Source organism: Nelumbo lutea, chromosome 5 (genome assembly GCF_056320005.1).
Source record: "Nelumbo lutea isolate HS-2025 chromosome 5, American lotus-T2T, whole genome shotgun sequence".
NCBI classification, from domain to species: domain Eukaryota; kingdom Viridiplantae; phylum Streptophyta; class Magnoliopsida; order Proteales; family Nelumbonaceae; genus Nelumbo; species Nelumbo lutea.
In genome coordinates, this window is record NC_142688.1 from 78364893 (window position 1) to 78377411 (window position 12519).

General features: G+C 39.6%; 1 protein-coding gene across 1 annotated transcript in view; it reads right to left on the reverse strand.

Moving 5' to 3' along the window:
• MMT (methionine S-methyltransferase) overlaps window positions 1–12519 on the reverse strand; it is a 120576-nt gene that overhangs the window by 38832 nt on the left and 69225 nt on the right. The window contains exons 9-10 of the mRNA XM_088947708.1: window positions 3687–4007; window positions 3257–3436 (exon numbers count right to left, since the gene is read on the reverse strand). Coding sequence (XP_088803834.1) covers window positions 3257–3436; window positions 3687–4007 — 501 coding nt within the window. The remainder of the gene's footprint in view (window positions 1–3256; window positions 3437–3686; window positions 4008–12519) is intronic.

The following is a 12519-nucleotide window of genomic DNA, read 5'->3' on the forward strand; positions in this document are numbered from 1 at the left end:
ACCGGCTCTGAAACGCGTCTGAGCGCGTTAAGATCCAACCCAATCTCTATTATATTCAAATCTGAAAATAAGATTCAGATCAAGTTTAAGAGTTAAAACCAAACAAGTGTGAGGATCTAAAAAGCAACATTTTCAGATTCAGACCTTTGAAATGTGCAATCAAACAACCCCTTAATCGAGTGCCTACATACAAGGCAGGCGCCTACGTTCATCTAAAAAATTATTATTATTTTTAATTTTATTGATATTTTTATTGGATGTTTTATTCTTTTAAAATAAATCTGGTTACATGATATCATTTTAGTATTAAGACCAAGTATACAGCCTTTTTTTTTATGTCAAAAGGGTTTTTTTGGTTCAATTGGAGAGGGAGGAGAACCAAAGACTTCAAACCCCAGCCCAACTCCATCGCACCTCAGCTCCAGCAGGTAAGTTCTTCTTTTCTAGATTTCAAACATTTTTTTCCGAAAAAACAGGGGCTCCGCCAATCCTCCCTTTCTTTTTCTTTTCCAGATTTCAGTCAAATCATTCCTGAGTTCTGTCTTCTCAGCTCAGACATTTTTTCATTTTCTTTGAAAAAACAAGGGTTCCGTCCCTATACTCCTCAGTCCTCCCTTTCTCCACTCATCATCATCATCATCATCATCATCATCATCATCTTCCGCTCCATGAGTCCATGACTGTTCTTAGTCGTCAGTCATCCGCCCCATGAGTCCATTTTTTATTTTGAAAAAACAAAGGCTCCGCCCTATACTCCTCTCCTCCCTTCACTGATTCAGTCATTGTTCTCACTTCTCACTTCAGTTTTTAACAGCCAAATCTATCATTAATATATATGAATATATGGCTGAAATCTATAGATTTTATATTTATAGATTCCATTGCCTAGGTGTCGCCTAGCTCGCCTAATCGCCTTGACAACTATGCATAGTGGTCATAAGAGATTGGAAGACTGAAATACAGAAGTTGAAGAAATTCATAGCCACTCAGTTCAAAGTGAAAGATCTAGGCCCCTTCAGTTATTTCCTTGGGATTGCAGTTGCTCGCTCTCAAAAGGGCATCTTTATTTCTCAAAGGAAATACATACTGGATCTTTTAGAGGACATAGGCAATTTAGGAGTGAAGCCAATTGATTCACCCATTGAACCTAATTCAGCTGGCTAACAGTTAGGGGGAGGCTATGAAAAATGTGAACAAGTTCCAGAGAAGTTTCAAGGGATGTCCTTATATTTGTATATGACCAGACCTGACATTGCTTGTATAGTGAGTCTCCTTAGTCAGTTCATGCATAATTCTAAGACTTCCCACTTTGAAGCTACAAAAAGGATCCCTAGATACCTCAAGAAGTTCCCAGAGGCCAGTTTGTTGTTCTAGAAACGTGCACATTTGAAAGTTGAAGTGTATCCAGATGCTGATTGGGCAGGAACAGTCGATGACAGAAAGTCTACTAGTGGGTACTGTACCTTTGTGGGAGGAAACCTAGTCACCTAGAGAAGTAAGAAACAAAGTGTGGTGGCTAGGTCCAGTGCTTAAGTAGAATACAAAGCTATGTCTCATGGAGTTGTTGAAATCATGTGGATAAAGAACCTATTAGGTGAACTGGGCTTTGCAGTTAACAGCCCTATGTCAATATCTTGTGACAATAAAGTCTCCATCAGCATTGCCACCAACCCAGTCCTTCATGATAGGATAAAACATATTTAAGTGGACAAACATTTTATTAGGAAAAAACATGAGAGTGGAGAAGTATGCACTCCCTATGTCAGTTTAGAAGAACAACTCACAGATATTTTCACCAAGGGTCTTCATCCTGTGTAACACAATAATTTGTGTGACAAGTTGGGCATGATTGACATCTTTGTCCCAACTTGAGGGGGAGTGTTGAAATAGCTCAGTTTATTCTGGTTAATTTGCTTAGTTTATTTTCTGATCTTCTGTTTAAAACAACTTAGTTTTTAATTTGTTTATGTACTGAGAATGTTGCAGGGGCATAAGAGTTTTTTTCTTATCTTTTAAGTTTCGCCCTATATATAATAATATATTCTGCTGCCGCCAGAACAGATTTGACTCCCAAATACTTCCCTTCTCTCTCTCCTCTCTTCTTATTTCTTCTGTATTTCTCTGCTAATACTTATTTTAATAAATTTTATTTTACCATAAAAAAGGGGCTTGGCCATCATGGCCTTAAATAACAGAAGGAAAAGATGTAATAACCCACAACCCCTTTCTATTGCAACAAACCCATTAGTTACATCTCGTCCTTTTGTGATAAGGGCCTTGAAAAGAACAACTGGACAAGGCCAATGATGCTTGCATTGCTTATTAAAGAGAACACTGCTTTGTTTCCTGTTTTTATTCTCTAACTTAGAAGTACGATATCTCAGTTTTTCTCTCTTTGCATATTTTGAATACAGGCTATTTACTTTCCAGTTCTACAATCCCTAAACAAGTAGAGATATATCTGTTGATATGGGAACTCAGAGTATCAGATGCTACTTTTAATTTCTTAAATTCAGAAAATGGATATAGATACAAATGTTGTTTCATCCAATATGATAGAACTATGCTTTTACCATTTACGAAAGCTTACCATAACTTTATGTAGAACTCAATTGCTGATGGAGGCAGAAATTGGGTAAGGCATGCCTTCATTTACCATTTGGGATACCATTGAATCCAAAACAATGAGAGAGAATAAAAGGGATATGAACACTTTTACTGTAAGCATGTTGCAAAGAGTATAGTTGAAGGGCTTAAGTATCATTTAGAGGACTGGCAGCAAAGTTTCCAAACCTGCCCAGTCTATCATCACAGAAGGTGTTTCTGTGAAAAACTTTGGTTCTCAGATACACATTCAGATAATCAATCCCTCAAGCAAATGGCACTTGAGAAAAAATACAATGAATAAGGAAAGGGAGAAGACAGAAGCCACCAAATGTAATTCTTCCGTACTCACTCTAATACCTGTTTAATAGACTGTAGAATGATAATGATTTTTTAAAGACAGGGAATCACAAAAGATTTTTTAGAGTATTATCTCTAATAATCAAGCATCTAAACAAACATCAACATTCCCCATTACCAATCCCTAAGAAAATTGAGGGAAATAAATAAAAAGGAACCAAGGCTGCAAATCAGTCAAATAAATTCTAAATTCATTTAGATACATAACAGCAAGTTACAAATGTCTCAGAACTATGATTCTCATTACAATCATATTGGGAAACAAAAAGGAAAGAACTATAGACCAGCAAACCTCTGCAGGAAGATGGCGATCAGCAAGTTGGAAAGCTAGAAGCTCATGGAATAAACAACCATAATAATATTGGCTAAACAAAGCTGTACCACCTTCTAGTAACTCCACTGACTTGGACAATGCCTTAAAAATGGTTTCCTCTTCTGAAATCACAAAAGCTACTTCCAAATCTGAATAAACCTGGAGAGTATTTTGCATCAATCATTAAACAGAAACCTATATTTAGAGTAAACTAATGGTTGACAAAAATATGATGAATAAAAAAATAGCAACTTTCAGGTTCTGAAAATTGGTACAAATAAATAGAAGATACACAACATAGATGCTCAACTTGCCATCAGGTCCTAAGCTTCTATGCCCAAATCAACAAAACAGAAATTCATATCCATCATCAGTCTCCAAAAAGTTATATCAGTGGAACAGGATTTACCTGATTTTTAACAAGACCACATATAACTGCTGCATGTGGGGGCAGAAAATTTCCTGATAGATATTTCAGAACTCCATTTGAACCAGGAAGACTTGACAACTCAAAATGGTCAGATATATCTAGGAAAATTCGAGAGCCAATCTGTCTTGTGGTGTCTAAAAGGTGTTCGAAAGCTGAACTAGTTACTGCCTCAAAATGAGCCATCCCTGTAACCACAACCTGTGGTTTCAACTTCTTTACCAGTTCTATCATCAGATCTGACTGCCGTGGAGCTTCAATGACTGTAATTACATCCTCTGAAGACTTTCCATTGGGTTCACTCTGCAATAAGATGATTTTCTCAGCACGGTGAATTGCATGCATAAAGCTATATGTGAGAAGTTTGTATAACAAGTTACTTGGAAGAATTTAATATAGGAATATTATAATAGTGTGGTCCATGCCCACCCCAAATCAAGGATTATTACTTATCAAATAGAAAAAAAAAATAGTTATGAAACATAATAATCAATACAACAATAAATAAAATACACAAGAAATGCCTTAAGTTAAATACAACATCTATTTCAAGAAAATTGGCAAGGAGTTAAATTTCCTTAAATTTGCATATCGTCTAATTATAAATTGACAAATTTAAATGAAATTTGAGGATAATACCCCTAGTGCTGATATTAAGATTAGTTTCCCTTATAGGAAAATCTGCAAATTGATATTAAGTTAGCTATTCTATAATAGTAATAATGCATTTGGCAGCCATAAATCTCTAAACCAAATGTCGTAGTTACTGTGTACTATCTGATTATTCAGAATAATTCACAAAATTGCCAAATATACATGAAGCTAGATATAATCTAGTCCAAATTGATCTGACTTATTCATTGTCATGGTTCAAAATATGTGACTTTTAGAGTGTTATTCATTGTCATTGTCGGGAAGAGATAAGTTTATTAATAGTCAAAAAGGAGAGAAGAACAAGAGCTCTGACTCCTTAAGGATAGATGAGAAACTAATTAGGTTGAGAGAGTGATGGTCAGCTAACACTCCATATCTAAGGCATAGGCTACAAGCATAAGGAGAAAGATATAATCTGCCTTTGTTTTTCTTCTGGAGGAGGTTGTAGGTGTTTATTTTGTTCCCCTCAAACATGCTTCCCACACAAAGAAGCACACTGTGAGAGGAATGTGGGAGACCCATATTTTCTTAGTAGAAAATAGGAGGTATACTGCTCCTCTGCAGTAAGAAACTTAAAAAAAGAAAGTCTTAGCTGAGAACTTGTCAGTAGGGTGAGGGGTCCAAATGTGAAGGTCAGAAGAGTGTGGGGAAACGTAAACCTTCATAAGGGTATGAAGAAGATCAACAACTTGGTTAATTTCCACATCTCTTAAGAGTCTTCTAAGGTTCAGGTTCCAGCTATTTTGATGAAGGGAGGGTGATGCAGGAAATGAAGAGTCATTGGAAGATACTTCACTATGTAGACCCACTTACACCAACAACATGCTTACCAGGAGGAAGAACAATGAGTTCCCTCGTGCGATTGTGTTGTAGAGCAGAGAGTTCCTCGTCCATGGTTTGCTGCCACCCTGGGGAGGTAAGGGCTTTTTGGACAGTCTTGGGAATGGAAATAGATGAGATCAATGATATAAAGTTGCAATGAGAAGCAAAAAGGTGAGCAGCTGAAACATAGTGAGATAGGATGAGAAGTACAAGTACGTTTACCTTTCCGCAGAGCAATAGGAAGATCAAGATCTGAGGGAGAAAAAGCAATAGTAGGATCTGTCGATGAGGGCTGAGTTGGAGGAGGGGCCGATGCTCTTCTATGGGTATACACTTGTGTGATTGGCGGCCTCTCAGTAGTAACTGGCAAGGGATGTGAATCTGCAACAGGAATGGGAGCCACGGGAAGGGGATCCACAACAAGGACGGAAAGAGGAACTACGGAGGAAGGAGAAGAAACCACAGCATCTGAGAAAAAAGGAACTAATTCAAAGAATGTGACATCAGAGCACACAAATGACTTATGGAATTTAGGGTTATAGCACTTATACCCTTTCTGAGTCCTGGAGTAGCCAAGGAAGATACACTTAGTAGCCCATGCATCTAACTTGTCTAAACTAGGCCCCAAGATGTGAACAAAACAAACACATCCAAAGAATCTTGGGGTGAGAGGAAAGGGAGACAAGGTAGGAAACAACACGAAGAAGGGGGATTGACTTCCAAGGATGGACATGCACATCTGATTGATTAGAAAACAGGATGTGAGGACGACATCACTCTAAAAATGCTTTGGGACATTCATATTAAGCATCAAGGACCGAGCAGTTTCAAGGAGATGTCGATTTTTCCGTTTAGCTACACCATTTTGTTGTGGGGTGTAGGCACAAGAAGTTTGATGAATTATCCCATGGTGCTCTAAGTATTGCTGAAATGGTGATGAGCTATACTCTTTGGCGTTATCGGAGCGAAGAATTTTAATATGAACACCAAATTGGGTGCGCATTTCAGCATAAAATTTTTGAAAAATAGAAAACAATTCACTACGATCTTTCATAAGATAAATCCATGTCATTCTTGAAAAGTCATCAACAAAAATTACAAAATACTTATAGCCACTGTATGACATCACTTTGATTGGACCCCAGACATCAGAATAAACTAAAGAAAAAGGACTCGAGACACGACTATCAACTCTTGGACTAAAAGAGACTCTATGATGTTTCCTCGGTTGACATGACTCACAATCCAAAGATGAAAGATGACTCAAGGATGGGACCAGCAACTTCAGAGCCTTGAGAGAATGATGACCAAGCCTGCAATGCCATTGAAGAGGAGTAAGAGATGACTGAAAAGCTACTAGAGGGCCACCACCATCAAGGTAATACAATCCACTTGCCTCATGCCCTCCACCAATCTTCATCCCCGTCTTGAGATCCTGAAACACACAAGAAGAGGGATAAAAGGTTATAGAACAATTAAGAGACTTGGTTAATCTACTAACAGACATAAGGTTAAAGGGGAACTTGGGAACATATAAAACAGATGATAAAGACAAGGAGGAGAGATCAACATCACCAACACCACAGATGGGAGATGTAGAGGGCAGAGAGAGGGAAGAAAATACATTAGGAGTCCCAGACATATGGTCTGAGGCTCCGGAGTCAATGATCTAGTGTGGGGGCTTGGAAGCCAAGCAAGGTTATAGAACAATCCACCTGCCTCATGCCCTCCACCAATCTTCATCCCCGTCTTGAGATCCTGAAACACACAAGAAGAGGGATAAAAGGTTATAGAACAATTAAGAGACTTGGTTAATCTACTAACAGACATAAGGTTTAAGGGGAACTTGGGAACATATAAAACAGATGATAAAGACGAGGAGAGATCAACATCACCAACACCATAGATGAGAGATGTAGAACCATTAGCAAGTGTAACTATTTGAGATGTGGAGGGCCGAGAGAGGGAAGAAAATACATTTGGAGTCCCAGACATATGGTCTGAGGCTCCAGAGTCAATGATCTAGTGTGGGGACTTGGAAGCCAAGCAACCCATACCTGAATGGGCAAGGGTAGCGGTGTTCTACTGAGATGTTTGAAGGAATTGCTCATATACTCCACGGGATACACTCACCATCTCCTTCCCAGAAGCACTAGGAGATGTGGAGGGAATCGGGTCAAAGTGTTGGCTCTCAGTAATTGTACCACTACCCTTAGTCATAGCATGGTTAGCCCAAGTGTTGGGTGGACCACGTAAAGCATAGCAGAAATTAACTGTGTTCCCCTCTAACCCACAATGTGTACACTTCCTAGGGGCATTACTTCTTCCTTTACCACGACCTCCCCCTGAGTCTCGACCTCCACTCCGGCCACCAGTACGGTTAAACATGGGACCACCACAGTTGCCTGGAAGTCCACTACTACCACCACCACCTCTATTTCCACGGCCACCCCCTTTAGTCACCATGAAACCAGATCTCTCCGAGAGTGAGGAATGCTCTACAGACTCAATAGATGTCCTCTTAAGACGGGCAAAAACTCCTTCAAGTGAGGGAAGAGTAGACACCCCCCCCAATATTTGTGCTTGGACATGCTCATACTCAACCTTCAAACCCACCAGAAACCTTGTCACATCAAGTTGTTCACGCTACTGTTGTTGAATCTGAACATCCGATGTCAGAGGATGATACACATCGAGCTCATTTCGGATATTCCTCAGGCTTGCATAGTATTCCTCCAAGCTTTGATTGCCTTGCTTTAGATTAAAGTACTCTTTGTACAACTGATACACCCTAGTTGTATTGTCTTGTCCGGAGTATAGCTTCTTAGCATGATCCAAGATTTCTTTAGTTGTATATAGGAACATAAAGTTCACACTAATTTTTGGTTCCATGTTGTTCCATAGCCATGTCATTATTTGTGCATCTTCCTGTTCCCAGTCACTGAACCCCGGAGAATCAGAGGAAGGTTTCTCCTCTCTCACATGTTTTACCTTTCTCTTGGCCTTTAAGAACTTCCATAGATTTTGCCCACGACACATAATTCTCACCATTCAGCTTAATAGATGTCTGTTGAGCAAGAGCAAGTGAAGAGAGGAGAGGAGAAGAGAGAAGAGAGGTGAGTCAAGTGACTGAAAGCCCTCCAGAACATAGGGGGCGAATGAATGAATTTATTATTTATACTAGTCCAGTCGAACAATCTAAACAGAAGAAAAATTACAACAGTACCCTTATGGTACTAAACCAGAATACACAAACAACTGTCAACACTCCCCCTCAAGTTGGTGCATACATATCAATCATGCCCAACTTGTCACAAAGATCATGATGTCTAGAAAGGTTTAAACCCTTTGTAAAGATGTCTGCAAGTTGGTTCTCAGAAGTGACATAGGGGGTACACATTTCGCCTGTGATAACTTTCTCTCTGATAAAATGCTTGTCAACTTCGATGTGCTTTGTTCTATCATGTAGCACCGGATTAGCAGCAATGCTTATAGCTACTTTGTTATCACAAAATAGAGTTATAGGTTTGGCCACTGGGAAACCCAACTCCCCCAACAAATTCTTTATCCACATGCCTTCAGCAACCCCGTGGGCCATAGCACGATATTCAGCTTCAGCACTGGATCTAGCCACCACATTTTGCTTTTTACTCCTCCATGTAACATGGTTCTCTCCTATAAAGGTGCAGTAGCCACTGGTAGACTTTCTGTTACTTTGGGATCCAGCCCAATCTGCATCTGTATAAACTTCAACTTTCAAATGTTTGTGCTTTTGAAATAACAAACCAGTACCTGGATACTTCTTTAGTGAAAAGAAGATGGGCCGAATGGCCCATAGACTGTCATTTTATGTTATGTTATGTTTCTCTTTGTTATGGGCCTTATTCTAGGCCCATACTCTGTAATGTTCTGTTTTTTGTATTTTTCTGCCCACTCAAGGGCCTCTCTGTAATTTATCAAAGATTAACACCTTAATAAAATGTTTGGAGTGTTAGAGTGAGGTTAAGTTTGAAACTCACTCTCTAACACTCATTGCCGCCAGCTCTCTCTCTTCCCTTCCTCTCTTGTTTGTTTAATTTATGTTTTGCATCTAATCTCAAACAGTTCCATACATCAAGTGAACTGTTTTCAACTTGGTATCAGAGCGGGTCATTGCTTGGCGTGTCCCTCATGTGGTTCTAGTTCAGCCAACTGCATGAAGAGGTTCTAGGGCTGAATGTTTACAGTCATTCGCCTGGTTCTTGGAGGTCATTGGAGTGTGCCCAAGTTTCTATACACTTGGAGAAGGGTTCGTGACCAGGAAGAATCAGAGAGCAAGTTTTTCAGCCTGATTTGAAATCAGAAAAAGGGGATTTCGAAGCATGCTCAGAGAGCAAAGTGTTCGGCCTGGTTTGAAGTTCAAACCAGAGATATTGTAAGTTGTTTTCTCAGTTCTTTGCTGAGTTATTTTGTTATTTGGGAGGACTGTTAAAGCATTCAAAGCACACCTCCATTCGGCCCATTGTTGCTGGACTGATTCTACTCAGAAATTTCTGGGTTATTCTGGAAGTGTGGTTCAGCTGTTATTGGACTTCCAAAACTGCTGAAAACTTATCTAAACTAAGTGGTTCAGCTGTTATTCTGGAGTGTTCTTGAAGTGATTTCTGTTGGGTTAACAGTGAAGTATTGACTATTGCATACATAGGGTTTGTAAAAAATCCTCTTAGGTACTGTGGACTGTATTTTTTGTTCTCCTTCGGAAATTATTGTTGGGAACCAAGGATACACATTGTTTGGAGGCCGGCAGGTTGTTCCTTGAAGGCTGAATCAGGGTTTCTTCTCCTTGAAAGTGCTGCCACTGAACTTGGTTCTCACGGCTGTTAGATCTGAACTGAGTTTGTGTGTTGCTGTGTTTGCTATTGTTTCAACCCAATCTGAGTTCTTTGAAATCAGGTCGCCTTTGGAAGGCTTGCCGAAACCCTAATTGAAGTTGTTACATAATGGACTTCTTAGAAATTGAGAACAAGAGCACTGCTGAATATGGACATAATTTGGGAACTTCAACTGATTCCTTGTTGGCTGTAACTACAGTTAAATTGGATGGAACCAATTATTTGGCCTGGTCACAATCCGTAAAAATTCATATTTGCATTAGAGGAAAGTGGGGGTTTATCTCTGAGAGCAAGAAAGCTCCCCCAGAGGAGGATCCCTCTTATGAGAAATGGGTGCAGGAGAATTACACAGTGATTGGGTGGCTTGTGAACTCAATGCAGCCACAGATTAGCCAACATTATTTGTGGATGAACTCGGCTAAAGAAATATGGGATAGCGTTGTAGAAACTTACTCCTAGAAGTTGAATGTTGCCAGAGCCTACAAACTGAGAAGTGATGTGAAAAATCTAAGGCAGGGGGAGAAGTCACTTGCAACATACTTCTCCACCCTGAAATCTCTATGGAAAAAGATTGATTTGATAGAGGCTGTGACATGGGATACCCTAAAGGATGTTGAAACATACAGGAAATTGGTTGAAAGGAATAGGGTCTTTGAGTTCTTGATAGGGCTGAACTCTGAATAAAACATTACAAAGCAAAACATCTTGTCCAAGGAAGATGTTTCATTGTCACAAGCATATGCTTTGGTCAGTAGTAAAGAAAGTGGAGGCAAGCGCAGGTTCAAAGAGTCAGTATCAATGATCATTTTGCAAATATGGGAATTAAACCCAAAGGGGTTACAGGAGCTCACAGTGGCACAGGAAAGAAGGAGGTGGTGTGTGAATATTGTAACAGCCGAAGCACACAAAGGACAAGTGCTGGAAATTGCATCCCAATCTTGTTCCTATCAGATTCCAGAAGAAGAATGATAGTAGAAAGACAGGAAGTGCACATGTAGCCACAAGCACAAATATAGAGGTTGAATCTACCAGTGCACAGTTGGCAGCCATGAAAGCTGAATATGAGAAATTTGGAAAGATGATCAACCAGCTTGAAGGTGTAACTTCATCATCCAACCCTTTTGGAAGTCCAACCACCACCGCATTTGCTCACTCAGGTATAAGGGCTTTTGCTAACCATGCATCCACCTCAGGTAATCTCAAAACCCCATGGATCATAGACTCAGGTGCTTCTGATCACATGACCAACCTTTTTCACTTTGTTTGTTTCATGTGATTTACTTCCTGGTCGTGACAAAATCACCTTAGCTGATGGTTCTCTTGCCCCTGTTTCTAGCAAGGGAATTGTCAAGACTACAGACTCCTTATCTTATCTTCCAATCTTCATGTACCTAAATTAAATACCAACTTATTATCTGTAAGTAGCTTGACCAATTCATTGAATTGTTGTGTAACCTTTTTCCCTTCTCACTGTGTGTTTCAGGACCTGAAGTCTCAGAAGGTGATTGGGAGTGGCCATGAAGCGAATGGAATATACTTGCTCGACACCCCTGGCCAATGCTTTGATCATCCCAAGACTGTTGCTTTTGGTTCTACTTTTCCAGAGTCTATCAGTCAATTTATGATGAGTCATTGTCGGTTGGGTCATTTACCTTTTTCTGCTTTAAGTCATTTGTTTCCCAAACTGTTTAAGGGAGTCAGTGTGTCCAGTCTCAATTGTGAGTCCTATCAGTTGTCAAAGCATTGTAGAAAAAATTATGCTATGAGCAATAAAATATCCTCTTTTCCTTTTCATATTGTGCACTCTGATGTGTGGGGGCCTTACCACTTATCCTCTATGGGGGGTTACAGATATTTTATCCTGTTTATAGATGACTTTTCTAGATTCACTTTGATATATTTAATGAAATCCCGGGATGAAGTCCCAAGACTTGTGAGGCAATTTCATGAGCTTGTTTTAACTCAATTTGATACCAGAATTAAGGTTTTCAGATCTAACAATGCAAAAGAGTATTTTTAGAAGAGTTTATCCTTGTATCTCTCTGACATGGGGGTTATTCATCAAAGCTCCTGTGTTAGAACCCCTGAACAAAATGGAGTTGCTGAGAGGAAAAATAGACATATTGTTGAAGTTGCAAGGAGCCTTTTGTTTGCCTCACATGTTCCCACAAGATTTTGGGGTGATGCTGTACTTACTGCTACCTATCTCTTAAACCATATGCCATCCAGGGTTTTAGGGTTTAAATCCCCCTTCTGTCTTCTTCATCCAGACAAGGATCTCTTCCCAATTCCTCTCCGTGTGTTTGGTTGTACCTGCTATGTTCACATTCCAAGTGTGCAGAGACATAAGTTTGAACCGAAAGCCTACAAATGTATCTTCCTTGGTTACTCCCCCACACAAAAGGGTTATTGTTGTTTTGATGCAAAGACTGGCACCCGACATTTTTCTATGGATGTTACCTTTGATC